The 22,458-nt window shown below is 40.3% G+C and overlaps 1 protein-coding gene across 11 annotated transcripts; it reads right to left on the bottom strand.

Annotated features, from left to right (window-relative positions):
- Positions 1 to 1,477: 1,477 nt before the first annotated feature.
- LOC308633635 (chromodomain-helicase-DNA-binding protein 1-like) lies at positions 1,478 to 22,045 on the bottom strand. Of its 11 annotated transcripts, XR_014018816.1 has the most exons (9): positions 21,533 to 22,037; positions 19,729 to 19,897; positions 18,813 to 18,925; positions 15,713 to 15,815; positions 15,094 to 15,208; positions 14,230 to 14,261; positions 6,617 to 6,698; positions 4,134 to 4,296; positions 1,478 to 1,544 (listed from the first exon to the last, which is right to left on the bottom strand). XR_014018816.1 is itself a non-coding variant. In XM_081266565.1 (6 exons), the coding sequence occupies exons 1-5, from the start codon at positions 22,020 to 22,022 to the stop codon at positions 4,240 to 4,242; spliced, it is 393 nt and encodes a 130-aa protein (XP_081122691.1). In that variant the 5' UTR covers positions 22,023 to 22,039; the 3' UTR covers positions 1,478 to 1,544; positions 4,134 to 4,239. The 11 variants fall into 11 exon arrangements, 1 of the variants encoding a protein (XP_081122691.1); XR_014018817.1 differs by lacking the exon at positions 6,617 to 6,698; XR_014018818.1 differs by lacking the exon at positions 15,094 to 15,208.
- Between the last annotated feature and the right edge of the window lie 413 nt (positions 22,046 to 22,458).

Raw genomic sequence — 22,458 nt, 5'->3', positions numbered from 1 at the left:
TACTTTCAGATAGAGAACCAATTGGATAATTGGAGAGGGGCAAGCCAACACATGTGGATGATGGCTACAACACCTCCCAAGGACCAGTAATCCCACCCCAGTGCTTGGCCTTTGAGCAATAAAAGGCAAAGAAATAGTATTCAACTGTGGCATCTCACAGCAGAAGGAGCAGAGGTAACCATGGTGACCATGATAGCCAAAGTACTGTGCATTTTCCCAGTATTCCAACACCAAGTGAGCTTGAGCAGCTCCATAATGAGTAATAACGGATCTTCTGCCATCTTGAGTAAGACGCTATCAGAGTCAGGTTTAATTTAATCTTAAGTAAAATTAATGTGGTATTTCTAACACCTAAGTTGTGTAGAATAAACTCATACATGTTATATGTAAAGTGAGTTACATCATCATAAAATTTTCCTATTGAAATTTCCACACATTTTCTACCAAAATCTTAACTCTCTGCCATCTGCGGATCAGTTTAAGTATTTATAACAACAACAACAACAAAAAGCTTCTTTGAAAGATTTTGAAACTAAAAGGTTTTAAGTAGAAATTTTATTTCCAAAGGTAAAGGATTTTCAGTTTTGAATATTCAGCAAAATATATGTAATGTCTTATGGAGGGGAAGATTGAGGAGAACTCGGACACTAATTTGAATATCAGCAGCTTTTTCTAGTGGGTGTAGGGATATCTTTGCTGCATGGGAAACCATTTACATAACCACCCACCTGCCCAACAATGAGGATTAAATCCCATTATACTTTCCATTAACCAAATTCTCAGACTACATTTCCTCAAATCTTTATGCAGATGTCAAGACAGTTTGATGCTAAACAACTAAGTGGAAAAGATATAAATTCCAGAAATCTGTCAGCTAGTACTTTTGTATAGTTCATCATAAATATTAATTATCACTCTTCAACAGCAAAATGATAGTAAAAAGATTAATGATCATTTTTTGAACAAATCAAATATCTCCTAGATTTTTGTAATTATGAAGAGATGTAAATTTTTAAATGTATACATTGTGAATGTGGTCCAATGGAAATATCACCAAAATATTTATAATTTTTTTGTTGTATAGTTAGATACAAACCCCCAAATCAGTATTTGTATTTTAGACAACTGTAAAAGATATCCAGGTATCTTTTTTTGTGCTATTTCATGGCTGCTTGAACTCATTTGTCCCTTGTTCATGCCTCTGCACTGGGTTCTGCAGAATCCTCTCTTGTGGCTGTGCCCTGTTTCTTTGAGGTCTGAGCTAGCAATCCATAAAGTACAGTTGAGAGGTACAGTTCTCCAGTGGAACTCCAACAAATGGAAAACAACTGGTAAATGCTTCTTACCCACCCTCCCTCTTCCCAGCATAGACTGATCTGAAAGGAGGTTAGGCAGCTCCTTGGTGGCTAGGATATCAACAATCAACTGCATGTAGTCAAATTAAAACCATGTCTAGTAATTGGTTCTTCATTTCTCTTCTTTAGCTACCGCTGCTTTCACTCTCCTCAGCAGAAACGGCTGCAAGAGGTTGTGAAGTTCACTTGCTGTGGAAGGAAAAACATAAAAGAGTGTGGTACAAAAATACAGCAGAGGCGCCGAACTACTAGAGAACATGGAGCAACTCACTTTCCTCATTTTCATGCTAATTCTGCGTTCTAGGTCAGTACAGTAAGTTTTCACAGTTACAGATGCTCCTGGACTTACAAAGGGATTACATTCCTATAAACCCATCACAAACTGAAAATATCTTAGACGTAAAAAATGCCTTGAACGGACCTAACATACCAAACACCACAGCTCAGCCCACCCTACCTCAAATGTGCTCAGCACTTACATTAGTCCACTCAGCAAAATAATCTAACCCGAAGCCTCTTCTATGAAAAACTGTGAATACTTCATGTAATGTGCTGAATGCCTGTGCCTAAACAACTGAAAACACAGAGCACTGTGTGGTATCAGTTACTTACCCTCAGGGTCGCTGAGTCATTGGGGAGTGGTGCCTCACTGCTGCCACCCCGCCTCACAGGACAGTACCTTACAACCTACCCCAAGCCTGGGAAAAGACTGAAACTCATGCCTTCTTATGGCTGAAGAGCATCCCATACTGTCTACACCACATTTCCTTTTTATCTGCTAATGGACATCTAGGTGAGCTCCACACTCCGGGTACTGTCAAGAGTGCTGCAATGAACACAGGAGCACAGACATCTCTTGACGCGTCGATCCCCTTCTTCGACTATACCCAGTATGGGACTGCTGAATTGTATAGCAGTTCTATTTAGTTTTCTGAGGAAACGCCATCCTGGTTTTCACGATGGCCGTACCATCTCCATTCCCACCCGGGTGTCTCAGATTTCCCCTTCCACCACAGCCTTGCCAGCGTGTGGTGTCTGTAATAACCATTCTAACGGGGGAGGAGGTTTCCCATTGTGTTCCTGATTTGCATTTCCCTGATGATTATATTGAACATTCTAATAACAATAATGCATTTTATATCTTAAACCAGTTAGAATCCAGAATTTTGAATATATTCACCATAAAGAAATGATCAAGGTTTTGCTATATGATATGCTAATGACCTAAGTGATCACTATGCAAAACATCAACAGGTATAAATACGTACCTCAAACATAGGTACAAATAGGTACACCAATAAAAATTTGAAATTCAAAGTACAGTTTCTATTGAATGTTGCTGCTTTTGTAAACTGGTAAAGTCAAAAAATTATAAGCTGAACCACCATAATTAGAGGACCAATCATTTCTCCCTTTCCTGGTTTCTTCCTATTCCTTCTGGACTTGTTACTGGCTTTTAATACAGAAACTACAACACTCAAAGAACTGGATTCTTCTTAGGAATAATCTCATTTTCAAGACACTGTTTTCCAGGGTATTCTTCATTTCATCTCACTGATCAGCATACAGCCTAGAAATGCAGGGTGAGCAATACTGTCTCCATGTTTATGACAGTTAAGTGAGGCTCAGAGAAATCAGGCCACTTATCCAAGGACACACAGGTGAATGTGAAAATGGCGAGCATTAAAAGTGGATTTTTAAAAACTTCTAATCCCTTGTTCTTTTACAGGCATCTTAGACTTCAAAAGCTACACTAAGTTGGAAGTATACATCATGTAGGAAAACCAGAAACAGAAAACAAAAATACAAGCAACCTGTTAAATGTGAAATTCAGATAAACAATTCATAGCTCTTCAGTACCAGTATGTCCCTTGTCATTTGTAATTAGATGTCACATATCTGACAACTCTAAACATGGGAGTAATCAATCAGAGCAGGTTTGCAGGTCATCTTTACCCTGTGGTTTGGGAATTTTTGCTCTAAGAACCCTCTGCAACTCATATTTAACCAGCTCACACATAATCACTGGGTGGCCCCCTGCCATCTGTTTTGGACAATCATCCTAGGGTATTCAGATATTATGGGAATGTTCCACAAGGCAGAGTGGCAAAGGTATAAGAAAAAGCTACGGTTATACGAATGAAGGCTTCCCTTTTCCCTTCCACATCCCAATCATCTCAAACTTCTGGTTAAAATAAAACAGCAGTGTTGCAGAATTCTTAACAGTAGTCTGGGTCTATAGCATGCACTTACTTTTCTGCACTGGCAAGTGGCATGGAAAGTTAACAAAGTCTATAATTTTTATAAATTACAAGTTGAAGCCACATGGTAACATGAACTTGAGGCATGAGGATGGTAAGCTGAAGGCCAGCCTATGAAACTGAGCAAGACGCTGTCTCCAATTTTTTACAGAAGGACTGGGAATGGATCCCTGTGGTAGAGCACCCCTGGGTTCAATCTCCATACCACAAAGAGAAAAAAAATTAGAAGTTGGTTTTTAAAAAAGCACACATATCAGTGGGTACTTTCTACTTTTTCCAAAAGTAAACCAATAAGCCTCACTGCAGAATCATGTAACAAACAAGTAAGAGCCATGGATAGCAGACAAGTGGACACCACATGAGGGACCATCATCTGCCTTATATCTGTGGTGGTTTTTCTCCCTGGAAGGCATTCTCTGGTTATTGATTCTCTTCCTTTTCAATCTACAACTCTTATGCATTAGGGAAGTTTCTGTGTCAAGATCTCTTGGGGATAATTTGCTGAATGGGAATTAACCTGATTTGGACTCTTTTTCAATATCCCGGTAATGTTCAACAAAATCCTCCATCTGTTCCTTGGAAAACAGGTCAGGTTCCACAAAACTGAGGAGAGAGTAGAGTTCTTAGAGGCTGTTCTGGATAGGAGTTCCAGTCAACAGGAGACTGAAGACCACCGAGAACTAGAATATGTAAATAAACACAATTAAAAATCTCTACCACTGGGAAGCAAAACCAAGTGACCCATCACAACATTTATTTGAACACAGAGGGACATGATATAACACAATGAACCAAGGCAAATGAAATCAGAAGGCTCAGGTTCAAGTTGTACACTCTATTTAATGTGAGAAACAATACCTCTCCAGTTTCAACCATAAGGAGGGGATAATAATCTGTAAGAAGACACTCTTGTAAGCATGTAAGTGACATCGCGTTGTAAACTCTTTGAGTATTACATGAGTATTCACTAGGGTTACTAAATGCAATCTATGTGAGGAGTCAAACTATGTTATGACCTACATGGAGGAATTAATGGGAGTATCTGAGTAAACACATTCAATCAAAGAGTTTGAGAAGCCAAAGTTATTTATAGCATCAGGCCTCTCTGCTACAAGCAAGCAGCAAGATTTACACTTAATGTCTGTTCATAAACTTTGCAATATATCAGAGTCAAGATATCAAGATTTCCAGATGTTTCTGGATAGTAAGCCATGGACAGTCCAACATAAAAAGGGATTCTGTAAATTTTTGAGAAACACGGCTGGGAATGTGGGTCACCAGCATAACGCTTGCCTAGCATGCATGAAGTCCTGGGTCAATCCCCAGCATTTCCAAGAGAAAAAGGAAAAACACTGAGAAACAGATAGGAACACGGAGGTAAGAGACTAATGAAGGAAGAAAAACAGTAACAACAGATATCAGGCCAAGCAAGGTCAACCTCTGAGCTGACATTAACAAGAACTTACACCAGCAGAATTAAGTAATGTGGAAAAGTCACATCCTGTGCATGTGTATTATTTTAAATATAGAGTACAAACTCTTGGGAAGGACATGTAATCAAGGCTCCCTAAAAAGAAGGCAAAGAGGACAGCAGAGATAGAGGATGCCCTACCAGGCAGGGGATAACAATATTTGAAACTAATAAAAACGATGATATCTTCAGTAAAAACTCTAAACACTGCAACTTTTAGGCCAATAAATATTAAATACATAATCCAGGTCTAAGATTTTCCTCTAAATGACCTCTAAATTTAAGTGATTTGTTATAGGATGAGGACCAAATTTTGATTATCTCAGAAATTAACAAGTGTGGTCTCATGAATGAGCAAATTTTCAAGTCAACAAGGAGAAGGTATTTCACATTTCATTGGCTTCTCAGAAACAAGGGCAGCTCCAGGCCACAATGATCTTTCTCATCTACTTTGCTGAATGATACAAGAGATCAAGAGAAGGGAATGCAATCAAGTGTATCATACTAAAAATATAACAGACGAGAGACTGAAGGCAATATGCTGTAAGAAATTGGTCTCTTCATGACTCCATGTGAAGGGTAAGTTTCTAAATAGGTAAATTGGGGGAGGCGTAAGGTATATCCAATGCATCTACAACTGCAGACAGGAGTGTAAGATCTTTATTTGTAAAAAAAAAAAAAAAAGAGAAAAATTAAAAGCCCTCAAAAGAGAGTTGAAACATCTCCAAAAATACAATGCATTTTATTGGGGTAGGGTCTGACTCATTTGATAACTAGATTTTAGTAAATGTTATCTTCTATATAAAAGAGAAAGGAATAGTAATTAGCCATATTAAATACTACTTTTGCCACTGCCCTCCCAAACAGGTTTATTTAGCTCTGCAGAAGTCTGACTACAAAAGTTTTAATTTATGAGATGGACATCATTATCCGAAGTACATGTATGAAGAGACGAATGGTGTGACTCTACTTGTGTACAACCAGAGATATAAACAATTGTGCTCTATATGGGTAATGTGAATTGTAATGCATTCTGCTGTCATATATTACAAATTAGAACAAATAATAATAATAATAATAATAATAATAATAATAATAATAAAGTTTCAATTTAGTTAGCTCTGTATAGACTAAACTAAGTGGTTTTAAAGGGGAGTTAGAGGGGAGAAGGAATGGTGAACAGATGGGTATAGGATTTCTGTGCCAGGAAACTGCTCTGCATGATACTATAGAGTGGAAACATGCCATCAGCTGTTTGTTCAAACTCAGAGGACACGCAACAGCGAGTGAATCCAGCATTACGAACTCTGGTGACACTGCGGTGCCAATGTAGATTCATTAGTTTTAACATCTCTCTTCAGAGATAGGCTGAGAATGGGGGAAGCTAGGCTTGTAAAGGGGCAGGGGATATATGGGAACTCTCTGTACCTTCTATTCAATTTTGTTGTAAACCTAACTTGCTCTAAAAAATAAAGTCTATTAAAAAAGGAAGGGGGGGTGTAAAAACTAAGACTATCCTTTGAGTTTACCTCTGAAAGTGTCTTATGCAGCAGAGAGCTTTGGCTTTTCAATCTGTGGGCTTCATCCACCACAAGAACACTCCAGGAGAAGCTGTGAGAGAAAATCCAAACTTTCAGCTTCGTGTAGCTCAAACATATTTCACAACCACATCTTCCTATACAATTATGACTTATTAGAAAGACTAACAGCCCACTCTGTTAGAAGCATACCCGGCATCGTGACCTTCCTATCTGGAAAGGTTACCATGTGCTTTGTTTTCCCCTCAGATGAGAGAGATCTATGCAGAAAGTAAGGAGCCGGAGACAGAAATGAAATGATATGTTTATCATATTGTACTATGTACCAGACATTGTGCTTGTGGCTTTGTGTGCAATTTAATCCAAGGAATAAGACAAGTAACCGTAATTGTGCCAAGAAGGACACTAAAACTCTGAAAGGCTAGGTAACTAGGTCAAGATCATAAGGGCAGAGCAGAGATTCAAACCCATAAGAAAAATCAAGAGGCAGTGATGTCACAGCAGCTAAAGGAGTAGGACTTTAAAATGGGAGAGTGGTGAACAGGATCACGGAGATGTCCAGGACGATGCAGCCACTGGACTTGTTAACGTGGAGGTCACTGGGGGCTGATGCCACAGCATGTTTATAGTATAGTATGTCACGAGAGCAATTTCTGAAGAAATTTCAGTCCTAGAATCATATTTTTGACAGATGCTACTGGTGGAAAGCTGTTAAAAAAATCCAAAATATGGAAAAAGATTGGATGATATTCTAGATGCATTAACTTAAAATAGCAAAAAATGAAAATAAACTATCTAATAATAGGTGATAAAATGATAAATAGTAGCTGCAAAATACAATCATGAAAAAGGTATAAATATTGAATATCCTTTTAAAAATGTGAAAATCATGCAAGAGATAATAAAGTGGGCGTTATAAGACTTAAGTTTTTAATTTTATTGGTAAACATTATGGAATCCCACTGCATCATTTTTGCACTTGTAAAACTAAGTGTGTCAAACAAAAAAGTAGGTAAGGAAGGACAATACCTGAAAAATTAAAACAAACGTCTATGTAAAGGCTGGCCTATAAAAAGGAAGCCTTCCTTCCAATACCACGACAGACACTACAGACATACAGGAAGATAATCAGAAATGATGTTGAAAACTTGTACTCCAATAAAATAGAAAACCTCAAAGGCATCCACAAATTTCTAGAGTCATATGATTTGCCTAAACTGAATCAGGATGAAATACACAATTTAAACAAATCAATTTCAAATGACGATGGGCTGGGGATGTGGCTCAAGTGGTAGCGCGCTCACCTGGCTTGCATGCGGCCCGGGTTCGATCCTCAGCACCACATACAAAGATGTTGTGTTCGCCGAGAACTAAAAAATAAATATTAAAATCCTCTCTCTCTTTCTTTCTCTCTTAAAAAAAAATTCAAATGACAAAATAGAAGATACTATCAGAAGTCTACCAACCAAGAAAAGCCAAGGACTGGATGGATACACAGCCAAGTTCTACAAGACCTTTAAAGAAGAACTAATACCAATACTCTGAATTTATTTCAGGAAATAGAAAAAGAGGGAGCACTTCCAAACTCATTGTATGTGGCCAATATCACCCTGATTCCAAAACCAGGCAAAGACATATCAAAAAAAGAAAATTTCAGACCAGTATCTCTAATGAACAAGATACAAAAATTCTCATAAAATTCTGGCAAATGGAATACAAAAACATCAAAAAGATTGTGCACCATGATCAAGTGGGATTCATCCCAGGGATGCAAGGTTGGTTCAACAGAAATCAATAAATGTAAGTCATCACATCAATAGACTTAAAGATAAGAATCATGTAATCATCTCAATAGATGCAGAAAAAGCATATGACAAAATACAGCACTCCTTCATGTTCAAAACACTAGAAAAACTAAAGGTAACAGGAACATCTCAACATCATAAAGGCTCTCTACGCTAAGCCCCAGGCCAACATCATTCTAAATGAAGAAAAATTGAAGGCATTCCCTCTAAAAACTGGAACAAGACAGGGATGCCCTCTTTTACCACTTCTATTTAACACAGTACATGAAACACTGGCCACAGCAATTAGACGAAAGAAATCAAAGGGATACATATAGGAAAAGAACTCAAATTGGCATTATTTGATGATGATAACGATTCTACACCTAGAAGACCCTAAAAGTTCCACCAGAAAACTTCTAGAACTAGTAAAGAAATGAATGTAGCAGGATATAAAATCAACACTCATAAGTCAAAAGCATTTCTGTATATCAGTGACAAAGCCTCTGGAAAGAAATGAGAAAAACTATCTCATTCACAATAACCTCAAAACAACTACAATAAAAATAAAACAAAAACAAAAACAAAACAAAAACCCCAGAACACACACAAAAAAACTTGGGAATCCACTTAAGGAAAGAGGTAAAAGATCTGTGTAAAGAAAATTATAGAACCCTAAAGAAAGAAATCAAAGAAGGCCTTAGAAGATGGAAAGATCTACCTCGCTCTAGGTTAGGCAGAATTAATATTTTATCAAAATGACCATACTACCAAAAGCAGTTTACAGATTTAATGCAATTCCAATCAAAATCCCAATGGCATTCCTCATAAAAACAGAAAAATCAATCATGAAATTCATCTGCTAAGATAAGAGACCCAGAATAGCTAAAGCAATCTTTAGCAGGAAGAGTGAAGCAGGGGGCATCACTATACCAGACCTTAAACCATACTACAGAGCAATAGTAACAAAAACAGCATGGTATTGGCACCAAAACAGACTGGTAGACCAATGGTACAGAATAGAGGGCACAGAGACTAACCCACAAAATTGCAATTATCTTATATTAGACAAAGGTGCCAAAAACACACACTGGAGAAAAGATAAACTCTTCAACAAATGGTGCTGGTAAAACTGAAAATCCACGTGCAAAATGAAATTAAACCCCTATCTCTCACCGTGCACAAAACTCAAGTCAAAATGGATCAAGGACCTGGGAATAAAACCAGAGACCCTGCATCTAATAGAAGAAAAAGTAGGCCCTGATCTCCATCATGTGGGATTAGCCCCCAACTTCCTTAATAAGACTCCTTTGGTTCCAGAATTAAAATCAAGAATCAATAAATGGGACAGATTCAAACTAAAAAGTTTCTTCTCAGCAAAAGAAACAATTTGTGAGAGTGTACATCTTGGGAGCAAATCTTTACCCCTCACATATCAGACAGAGCACTCATCTTTAGGGTATATAAAGAACTCAAAAAGCTAAACACTAAAATAAATAAATAAATAAATAAATAAATAAATAAATAAATAAATAAATAACCAACCCACCCAATCAATAAATGGGCCAAGGACCTGAACAGACACTTCTCAGAAGATGATATACAATCAGTCAACAAATATATGAAAAAAAAAAAAGTTCATCAACGCTAGCAATTAGAGACATAAAAATCAAAAGTACTCTAAGATTTCATCTCACTCCAATCAGAATGGCAGCTATTATGGATACAAACAACAATAAGTGTTGGCGAGGATGTGGGAGAAAATACACTGCTGGTGGGACTGCAATTGGTGTAGCCAATATGGAAAGCAGTATGGAGATTCCTTGGAAAGCTGGGAATGGAACTACCATCTGACCCAGCTATCCCACGCCTCGGTCTATACTCAAAGGACTTAAAAACAGCATACTACAGAACATAGCCACATCAATGTTTATAGCAGCACAATTCACAATAGCTAAAATGTGGAGCCAACCTAGATGCCCTTCAGTAGATGAATGGATTAAAAACTGTGGCAAACATACACAATGAAATATTACTCAGCAATAAAAGAGAATAAAATCATGGCATTTGCAGGTAAATGGATGGAGTTGGAGAATAATGCTAAGTGAAGTTAGCCAATCCCAAAAATCCAAATGCTGAATGTTTTCTTTGATATAAGGAGGCTGATTCTTAGTGGGGTAGGGAGGGAGAGCATTGGAGGAACAGACAAACTCTAGATAGGGCAGAGGGGTGGGAGGGGAAGGGAGGGGGTATGGGGTTAGAAGTGATGATAGAATGTGATGGACACTATTATCCTAAGTACATGTATGAAGACATGAATGGTGTGCATATACTGTGTATACAACCAGAGATATGAAAAAAAACATGCTCTATATATGTGACATGAATTGCAATGCATTCCGCTGTTATACATAAATAAAAAAAAACTAATACAAAGAAAGATAATTAACCCATAATGAATGTGTTGGTCAGCTTTCTGCTACTGTGACAAGTAGCTGAGATAATGAGTTTATAAAGAGAAAAGTTTTACTCTGGCTCACAATTTTGGAGGGTCAGTCCGCCATCAGCTGGCCCCCTTGCTGTTAAGCACACCACAGCAGAAGGGCATGGCAGAGCAAGCCAGCTATCTTAAGGCTGGGACAGAGAGAGCAAAGAAGAGGATGAGGCTGGATCCCTGCTACCCATTCCAAGACACACCCTCAATGAATGACCAGAAGACATCCCATGAGGGCTCACCTTTCAAAGGTTGCACACACTCTCACCAGTTTCATGCTGGGGACCAAGACTTTAACATATGAGCCTTTGGGAGATATATAGGATCCAAACTATAGCAGTAAATCTCAATAAATACTACCTGTTAATAATATCATCTTCTTCCTCACTTTTACCCAACTCTTTTTTAAGCATCTCTCATTTTTCCCTCTTATTTAAACCATTTAATAAATATGTTTACACAGTTCTTGTGTCCCACAAGCACTGTAAGAGGAATTTTGGATGGAAGGAATTAAATGTGGGAAATCTGATCACAGAGGCTCACAGTATAGGCGGTGGGCAGGTTAATAAATACACTGGCACTCTACCTACTGGTGAGCACATGCCACCCTTTTGCCTTTGTTTCTGTTTGTCTTCATCTGCTACAAGACTACACACCCCTGAAAGTCAAGGTCAATGTCTTAATCTTCTCTATCCCTATGGCCTCATCTGGACCATGATTCAATAAATATTTGCAGAAAAACAACAACAAAAACAAAGGAAGCCTTCCTCCTCAGGCTACAGAGAAAATTGAGAGGAAGAGAGCCAGAGACAGACACTCAGCTAATGAGAGTGGAGTAGGAGAAGACTGAACTGGGGATCCAAAGAGAGGGCAGGAAGTCCAAGGAGAGCACTGGGAAGAATAAGCAGGGGATATATTTAGGATTATAAGGAGACAGGGTCCCCATGAGGTTGGACGGTGGTTATGACATAGGGGGTGAGCGTCCATAGTATAGTTCCACTCAAAACAGACTAGGTCTGATTCCTTTGGAAGGACTAGACACAGATATGTATACACAAACATCTAAAAATGCTTATTTAACGCAAAAGGCTAAGTGAAGTGGATTTTGGTTCAATGAGTGAAAGTGGACTGAATCACTCATCAAAGGAAATTCAAGATTGTTTCCCGGAAACGAAAGTAGAGGGAATTCCAACACAAGAATGGAGAGTCCAACAAGGGAACTCCTGATCTTCTCGATCCAAGATTTTACAAGCCTACTGTCTGTTGTCCAAAAGATTTCAATATTTCATGGTGATAACATACAACTTTAAATGGCCTTCATAAACCTCGAGTGCAGATTTTATCACATTGTCTATTTTCAGAATGTAAAATATAGCAATGGAGAAATATAACATTAACAAACATACTAAAAGAAACAACTATGTTGTTGGGATTCTTGCTATGAGTCAATATTATAAATGTCCCTTTATTACTAAGGCTCTTAAATCCACCCAGAAATGCATTCAGAACAGACTGAAATATAAAAATGTGTTTCTGCTGAATAAGGTGACATTTCAATGCTTCTACATACTTAGAGACACTCTCTTAAAAACACGGTCCAGGGCCTGGGGCTGTGGCTCATCAGTAGGGCACTTGCCTAGCATGTGCGAGGCCCTGGGTTTGATCCTCAGCACTACATAAAACTAAATAAATAAAATAAAGGTATTGTGTCCAACTACAACTAAAAAAATAAACATTAAAAAAAAGAGGTCCAAAGCACCAAGTGCTGGGTTTGAATGTCTGCTCTGCCTTACTTGGATTCTTAATCTCTTAATTTCCTCATTTGTAAAATGAATAATAATCCCTGCCTACTAGGATTTTCATGAAACCAAAATGGGACTATTTACATAAAGTACCCAAGAACATTTATGTCCCAATCTTATTACCTTCTGAGACCTGCCAGATAGTACCATGTTTCATGGATATCTTTGTACTCCTCATCCCTCTATTGTACAGACCATGGGGCAGCTCTATAATTTACTTTCCTGGTTATTACCAGTAACTCCCTTTCCATGGAGAGACTTCAAAACAAGATAAGTTGGATATTAAGTAGCCAAGAAGAGCTGGGGGAAGGACTGAGTGGAAGAGCAGTTGGGAGGCTCTCAGCTCAATGCCCAGAACCATAAAATGAAATGACATGAAATAACGTGACACGACATAAAATGAAATAAAGTAAAATGAAAGAAAAAGAGGGAACACATCATATGCTCATTTAAATGTAAATTAAGTAAAACAAAATACTGGATGGAATCATAAAATCTTGGGCCCAGTCATCAAAGTAAGAGTAAAACAGAAACTCATTCACAACAATCTGGATGAGGAAAAAATATTTAAAATATTGATAAGGCCCTTTGAGAACAAAACCTTCTGAGTATGAAAGATGCACACAGGGCACGATGGGGCACACCTATAATGACAACTACTTGGGAAGCTGGAGGATTGCAAATTTGAGTCCCGTCCCAACGACTTAGTGAGACTATCTCAAAATAAACAATGAAAAGGGCTGGGCATGCAGCTCAGTGGTAAATGCCCCTGAGTTCAATCCCCAGTACCAAGACATAGTTAAATGGACAAATTACAAGTATACTTCAAACTTCTTTTCCAAATAGTCAGTTCTACAGCACTGACTGCTGCTTGGTAATTGCCAGGAAAAGGCTCCTATACTACAGTGAAATCTCAAGCAGCATTCCTGACAGGTGTCTGTGCAAGTTACAGTGTAAAGAATCCAGTGTCCAGGCTGGATGCAGTGGCCCACCTGTAATCCTGGAGACTCTGGGAGCTGACACATGAGGATTACAAATTCAAGGCCTTCCTTGGCAACTCAGAAAGACCCTGTCTCAAAATTTAAAAAATTAATGAATAAAAAGGACTGGAGATGTTGCTCAGTGGTAGAGTACTCCTGGGTTCAATCCCCAGTACCAAAATAAAACCAAAAAACAATAAAAATCTGCTAGTAATAAAAATCTCTAGTAATCTGCTAAACATCAACCATGTAGATTTAATCTCAGTTGTCACAACAGTCATCCAAAGTAAAAAAGGTAACTACCCCCAGTTTACAGATGAGGACACTGAAGTTGATGGAAATTAAGAAACCAACCCAATAACACATAGCTAATGAGTAGAGGTTAGATCACAGAATTCCCACCATGCCTGCCTATACATCAACAGGACCCAAAGAAGACAGACCGGACATATCAGGAAAGAGGCCAAGTATCAAAAAAAAATGTAAGACAAGACAAGACTTCCACACATTCAGCACAGTTTCTGACAGGGTACAGTATACTCACGATTTTAGAAACGGTGCATCTTTCAAGCAAATCTGAAAAATTAAGGAAGACACATTAAAAAGACTGGTATTGCTGGACATGGTGGCCCACACCTGAATCCCAGCAGCTTCTGGAGACTCAGGCAGGAAGACGGCAGGCTCAAAGCCAGCCTTAGCAACTTACTGAGACTCTGTTTTCAAAAAAAAAAGGGGCTGAGGATTGGCTCAGTGGTTAAGTACCCTTAGGTTCCATCCTTGGTACCAAAATAAAAAAAAGTTAGAATTAAAAAAATAAAGACTGGTATTGATAAATTCTGATTATTAATAATCTAGTTTCTTATTTCTTGTTAACTCTCTTAAACCACAGGATCTCAGCCTTTAACTTGTTTACTAATTTAAAAACTAAGCACAATTTCTAAGTAGCACTATCACACAAACAGAAGTTATGGTTAAGTAGAGACTTCAAAACAAGCAAGTTGGATATTAAGTAGCCAAGAAGAGCTGGGGGAAGGACTTACTTAGATAAGGACTTAAAACAAGACTGAAACTAGGCATCCTGCATTCCTATCCCCCGGTTATCAGACATGATGCCTCTGTACATGAAACCCTCTGCCCTGCTGCCTGCCTCCTCCTGTTCATCAACAAAGAGGCAGCTAAAGTGCCACTTTCTGGGAAGCTTTCCCCTTAATCCACCAGTAGAGAGGGAAATATGTCTAGCTACCTTGAAGCACAGTGATCCTGCACTTCGTTTGGTCACAGTCCCTCTTTGACAATGTGATGAAGGTGGATGTCCTCCTAGAAAAATGTGTGCTCTCAAAAAAAATCAATATAATTCAGTGGGTTCTACAACTTCTAAGGACCCAGGTTAGGAGAAACGAATGAATACCACATAGGTAGTCAGTAGCACATGAAAATGTGACTTCTGTTTTAGGTCTTGCTGAAGATGGGCTCTTTCCTCCTTGTCCCCTGCATATGTTACACAAGAAAGACCTGGAGCAAATCTAAATCCAAGAAAAGAAGCAGATGAACCAAATGCCACAGCCATGAGATGGTGTGTGCATGTCATGGATGGACTGCAGTGTGCAGACGCCATTCATTAGGTGCTGGTCACAGAACTGTACCTAGAATAATGATTAAACCCCAGGGTAAGGTCTGTGTTAAGCAGGGAGAAGGATCAGGTCTAAGAGGGTCTCCTGCTAACTAAAAATGCAATGATGTTTCTCACTTTAGTTACTTCCTGTGTTACTATGAGAAGGACAGTTTCTTCTTTACATCAGCAAAATTTACTGAGAATAAGTACTAGCCTTTAAATTGTAGAAGGGTAACAGTAACACCCACTGGATCCTCCCCTATCAGAGCTTGTGTCTTGCCTACACTGTTTCAGTTCAACCTTTCTGGAATAAAATCATTGAATATGACAAGATTTTGCTTCATGATCTTTTATCCATCATCTAGAAAAATATCTTAACATAAACAATACAAGTTCAGCTACATCTACTCTGTACCTTTCCATTTCTTCTTTCCAGTTGTTCAAAACAGAGGACTGAGAATCAGAAATGGTCCTTCATCATTTAACCTTCCCGTCAAGTAAATGAGGAGAGCAATCGTCTGAAACAAAGCAGGCAGTTTTGATCACCTTTCCAGGAGACACAACCATAAAGTTCCCACAACCATAGGCAGAGAACACAAACTGTTATACATGACTTGCTTTATAAAGAAATTCCATACAATCTTCCACATATTAGGAAACTAGTATGTTCTTAGAACGACATCAGGTAAGCTCAGTGACTTTGCTAAGGAAATTGATGGTGTTCAATTACTTCAAGAGTTAACGAGCAATGAGGCTCAATATTTATGTAACTGAACCAAAGGGAAAAACATCAGGAAAGAACAGAAATCAATGAAACCAATACACCTGTTGGAAAACAGCAGGAGTACTTTGAAACTATTAAGCCAGAAGTGCTAAGACCTGACAGCAAACAGTACCCGCACATCACGGCCTTGGCCCTTGGCTCAGCTGCTCTGATGAGAGTGCTTTCCTTCCTCCCCAACTTTCTCCATCCTTCTATAACCATTTAGAGGGTGCCTTCTACTGGCTCAAGTTCTAAGCTCAAGTTATATGTGAACAAAACAGATACAACCTTTGGTCTTTCATAATGGGTGCATTATAATCATACTGTATAGCGAGATCCATATGCCATAGTTGTACATGCATATATCTACAACACACATTCAAATGCAGAAAACAAGACAATAAATCATTCTCACAAGAAGTAGGAGTATGAAATGAAACTTTGCAAAGCCAAATGTGCATACTTCAGGACATGTTTGAGTACACTTATGTCTCTAAAGTTGCTCTCAACAAACAAAAACACGGGAAGAGCTTGCATCCCCAAATACTGTGCTATTTCTGAGGAAAAAATATGCCCTAAGGATCAAATTCAAAATCCTGAGAAAACTATAGGCTCAAAGGTGTTCAGATCAAAATTAATTTAAGTAACCCCAAAAAGGGGGAACTCATGATTCCTCATCAATAGGACATTTAAGCAAATTATAAATTCTCGATGCCAGTTGAATGATTGTGAATATAATAAAATGCAAAACTACAGTGCCAATGTTACATTAATGAATAGAAACCATATAGGCTAGGCGTGCTCTGTAACTTCAATGATGTAAAACATACCTTGCTGCTTATGGCTGTGGTTAGAGTGCTGTGATGACAGAGTGGCAGTTCATTTTTTTTGACACAATCATATTAATCTTATAAAGGAAATGATTTTCTCATTTAACTATCCCAGCCCAAAGTGTGCCCAGAGCATCCCTCTAATAAGTGGCTTAACTGGATTAAAACCATTCTGTTGAGTGCTCCCTGAGGATGCAATTTAGAGAAAGTTTGTCTTTTATTACCACAAATCAGAAGTGTCTACCAAATAAATTTAGAGTCACTAGTGAATTTTATCAAACATCTAAAATGGAAATGAGAACAATTTTACATAAACTCTTGCTGAAAATTGAAGAGGAACACTTTTCAATATATTCTATGAGGCCGGATTTAGCCAAATACTAAAACCAGACAAAATTAGTATAAAAAAGGAATATCACAAAACAATATCCTTCATAATGTAGATGCAAAATTTCTAAACATTCTTTTACCAAAACAGACTTGGAGTTGGTATATTTTTAGAGAATTTAAAGTAGAGGTGGAAAGGCAAAGGACAAGTGGAATTTGCTGGCTCTCTGTGAAGTCAGTAGGACAATTTCAATGACTGAGACAAAGGAGATTATAGGGAGGATACCTCCAGGAAACTGATTTTAGTTTCATAGTTCTCGTTCAGGAATATACCAGGAGCAGATTTGTTTGCCCAAGAGAGAGAAGTGATGAATTTCAGGGGACCTTATATAAGTGGTTGCATTGTTTCTGAATAATGCCAAGATTGATGAGGTATATCTGGCCTAAGTAAAGGAGGCTTCAACATATGATCAGACTAGCCTATGTGCACCGCTGCTCCAGCTTAAAGTTTATATATATATAGTGAGCGTCAGAGGGGACAGTTGAACTTCTAAAAGGATGATGAGACCCTTGCTCATTCTCTCCAGTGACCACTGGTGAAACTTTCCTGGGATTGAAAAGTTTTTATCTTCCTGATTTCTAATCAAGCTGCCTCTGACATATATTATGATTATACCAGGATATCTTTTGTATCCTTCAGATAAGTAATCCTTATGTGATTAACCCAAGAGGTGTTGTGACTGAATTTTCCATTAATCCAAGGCCATGTGTCAACCCAGGGCATTATTGCTTATTATTCTGGCAGAAGCATCAATTTCAACACTCCACCATTAATCACTAGATCAATGCCCGAGGGGGCCACATCTCATTCTCCCCTTTTAAGGTCAGAGAGTCTAAGTTTTATTTTGGAAAACATAGGGTACTTCCTCCATATTTCTCTATCACTGTAAAAAAATGGACAGCAGCCCGACCCCAACCCACCCCCACTGAGAGAGAGAGAGTAATATTAGAAGCAATACAGTTAACTTCATATAGTGTTACTAAGGAGCACAGTCAATTTGGTCCTTGGGCAAGTATACATGCTTCACACAGAGAAAAGCCCTAAACCTGGGCCCATTAACTGCACTTGTAACTCAAGTAACTTTTCTCACAGACACATGTCAATGCTCATATAAAGGTATAATGACATAATTAATAACTACCCCTACAACTAGAAAAATCAATCCCAAGATTGTGATCTCTTAAAAGTTAAGCATATCACATTCTAGTATATATATACATACACACACACATATATATAACAGCACTTAAAGATGGTATTAAGCCAGGTGTGGTGGCACATGCCTATAATCCCATTGGCTCCGGAGGCTAAGGCAGGAGGATCATGAGTTCAAAGCCAATCTTAGCAATTCAGCGAGGCACTAAGCAACTAAGTGAGACACTGTCTTCAAATAAAATACAAAAAGGGCTAGATGTATGATTAAGTGTTTAAGTGCACCTGAGTTCAATCTGGGGTACCAAAAAAAAATATATGGTAATGAGTTGTGAGGAGGTGTTTCGGTGTAGGTAAACAGTGCTTCTTCACAGTAACATACCTGGCAGGTCTTACCAAGGCCCATCTCATCTCCCAGGATGCAGCCATTTTGACAGTGGAATCGCTGGGCTAGCCAGTTGACTCCCTCCAGTTGATAAGGGCGTAAATGAATTCCTAGAAATAAAAAATAGAGCAAAACCAGAGAGCAGACATTTCAGCACATATGTGGGCTAAGCTCTAAGGCTTTGAATGAAGAACATAGCTTACACTCCCTTAATGTCAAACTTTATTGGCTCTATCTTTTATTGGGACGTTCTATGTATACAAACATTAGCTGATTTCCAAATTTCTTTTTGGGCAGACTTGGGTTACCATTCAAAGCCCTGAAATAGCCAGTCACTGTTATATAATCTTCTTGATCGATGAGAAACTCAGCCTGGGATTTGTTCTGTAATACCCAGTCTCAAGCCACTGTCCTTTCCTGGAAATAAGTATTCCTGGAAGTGATGTGACAAACAACACATGGACTGTTCATATGCTTGCTTAATGGCACACATCTAAATCTGCCATTCTGCTATATTGTCCCTTAAAGAAAAGGGGGACAGTAAAACACCATGATCCTGAATGCTCCCTTTCTGTTTACAAAAACCTAGCAAAATTAAGGGACCAATGAGATCAAGGCTAGGCTGGAAAGTGCAGATACATATCATCTTGAAGGACACTGGCTTTCTCTATGCACACTGGGCACTAGGGCAAGTTAGTGTTATCTGTAAAAAGCTACTTTCTTGCATGTATGCTGGTCATACACACAAACTAATGCTGATGTCACTGCTTCCTCAGTCTAACATGTAAGCCTCCTCCCTGAATGGGGCTGGGCAGAGAACTGAGGGCTCTGTGGAAAGGATACATGTCACTTGTTTGGCCAGAGCCACCAGGCAAAACACCAGGAGCAAGAGAGGTACTGCTTGGAGAAGCACCTTCAGGGACCCAGATGCTATCTGTTCAGTCTGTTGCCACGGAACTCTTCCTGGAGCCGTCACTGATCTGTTAGAAGCTTTCCCCGATAAACCATGTCTCCTATGCTGTCTCCAGCACCTTCTTTGGCCTCCCCACAACCTAGTACAACTGGGCTGTGGACTGCCCCTGCTAAAGGACAAAATGAAAATAGGACTACACTGTGTGCCAACAGAGAAGCAGGGTTAAAAATGGAGACGCTTAAAGGTGTTTTAAAACCGAACAAGGATGGCAAGACACTATAAATACTTATGTTATATATATTTATAATTATATCTATAAAACAGTCAAAAGTAAAAGGTTGATGGGATGGGGATGTAGCTCAGTGGAAGAGCACTTGCGTCTCACATATGAGGTCCTGGGTTTGATCCTCATAAAATAATAAGTAAAAATAAAGATATGTATTTAAAAAAGTAAAAGGTTGAAGTGGTGGATAAAGAGTGACCCTCAAAGAGTTCATGCACAGACCTCAGAATCAGTGAATGTTACCTTACTTGGCAAAAAGGACTCCACAGCCCTGACTAAGGTTGAGGGCCTGGAGGTGGGGAGCCGATACTGTTACCCTGGATTACCCAATCTAATCACTCACACCTTTAGAAAATGGACCCTTTACCAGATGTGATTAGGAGGAGGTGACTATAATGAGGCAGTCCAGGTACCCCCGCCCAAAAGACCTTGCCATGATTAACCTTCCCCTCTTGTGAGATCAGGATGCCTGGCAGTTTGAAGCTTCCTCTTGTTCTAAATGATCTGTTGGCTCTCCAGAGTCAGGCCTCCGTTCTAAAACTCCAGTCAATGTCTGGGCTATGGTATTCTACAGAAGTTTTGCAAGATATTATCACTGGGGAAACTGAGGAAGGTTCCATGGGATCTCTTTTTTTAAACTGCATGTGAATCTATAATTAGTATATAATAACATGTTTAATTAAAATGACATGAAACTGTACAAAGATAACAATATTTAATACTTAGAAGATGACTGCAAAAGAAAAAAAAAATTATCCAAAAAGAAGTTAGAAAAGGATTTAATATAGGGAATTAGGTCACCATACAATTTTTTGTTGGAAGGGCTGGAAAAGCAGCCCCCGGTTTAGCTTCCTGTTACAAGTGCTGGATAACGATCACAGAACTGGCTCATGAAGGTGGTATCTACCTCCAGGACCAGGACTCCAGGAACCCACCAAAGGCATACGCTATTTCCCCAAACGTTTTACAAAGAACACACACCACTGCTGGAACCAGGAAAAGAAAAATCTTAGCTCACAAACAGTTTCCCAAAATATCCATTTACTTTAACCAACAGGATGGCCAGTCGCTACCCTTGGGTCCGGTGTCCCCCTCTTCCCTGCACGGCCTGGTAGTTCACACCCCGACTGCTCTTCCCAAGGCTTCCCCGGCCACCCGCCACCTCCGCAGTCCCTGGCAGTCTCTCCGGGTCCCTGCGGCGGACCAGCCGCGCACACAGGCCCCTCTCCACCCGCCCACCACCCTCTGAGGGAAGCCGCACGGAACCGCGGGTCGGACCCCACAGTCGGGGGCGGGCCGAGCGCTCTCCACCGAGACGCGCCGCTCTCCGGGCGGGAACCTCGCCCGCGCGGCCCCCCCCCCCCCCCCGCGCCCCACCAGCGCTTCCGTGAGACGACTGACAGCGACTCCGCCTCCCACGGGCGCCGCGACGGTCCCGGGCTCCCGTGAGGAACGGGGCTGGAGAGGCCGGCGAGGGTCGCTGCAGTGGCTCCCCGAGGGCAGGACGGGACCCCGACTGACCGCGCAGGACGACGTCAGCGTGCGTGGCCCGAACGCCGCGGGGAGGAGAACCACCCAGCGGCCAGCCACCTGGGGCCCGCGCAGGCTCCCTCAGGAGAGTCGTCGGGGCGGTGCGTCTTCCGAGTCCGACCGCAGCGCCACCCGCAGAGCCGGAGCCCTGGACCCGGGCTTCGCGCCCCACCCGGCACGTTTTCTCGCCCACCGCCCGGCTCCCTGGAAGTGCCCCGCGCCGAGCTCCGCCCACCACGCGAGCGCCCACCCACTACCGGTGGAGGGGAAGCCCCGGCGCCCGCGGGGAAACCTCCTTCGAGACCGGCTGGCGAAAAGCTGGTGTGCACCAGGTGGCGCGTCTGGGCAGCCCTTCTCCTGCAGCCCACTTACCTGTCGAGCCGCACTGCCGTAAGTCCTGCTCCTGCACCCGCGTCCTCACCGCCTCCGGTGGGCCCTTCGCCTGGAAGGCTACTAAGAAGCCCCGCACGCGGCCCTCCATCTGGCTGCAAGAGGCTCCGCCCCACGCGCCTTTCCTGGGAGCCACGGAGGACCCTGGGAGGTCTTTGTGTTTCTTACATGTTGCCCAGCATAGAACATAAAGCTAATCTTTCTAGTGTTCTACCAGTATAGAAGGATGTGTTTTATCTCTAGAAAGACAAAACGCAATAGAGATTAAGAATGTGGGCGTTGTTTTCTATCATATGTGGAAACTAGAGAGAAATAAAGAATAAAAAATAAAAGGGATGGATGACAAGAGGGAATTGCATGAAAGTAGAGGGAATAACAGTGAAGTAGAGGAAAAATGAAGGGTGAGGGAGGAGGGATGGGAAAGGGAGGAGGTATGGAAAGAAATTGACCACACTGTTCTGTGCATGTATGAAAGTACAGTGAACTCCACTTTCATGTATAATTACAGTGTAACAATTAAAAAGTAA

The sequence above is a fragment of the Spermophilus citellus genome, assembly GCF_964194105.1.
Source record: "Spermophilus citellus genome assembly, chromosome: 14".
NCBI classification, from domain to species: domain Eukaryota; kingdom Metazoa; phylum Chordata; class Mammalia; order Rodentia; family Sciuridae; genus Spermophilus; species Spermophilus citellus.
Note: the sequence above shows the minus strand (reverse complement) of the source record. Positions and strands in the feature narration are given on the sequence as shown.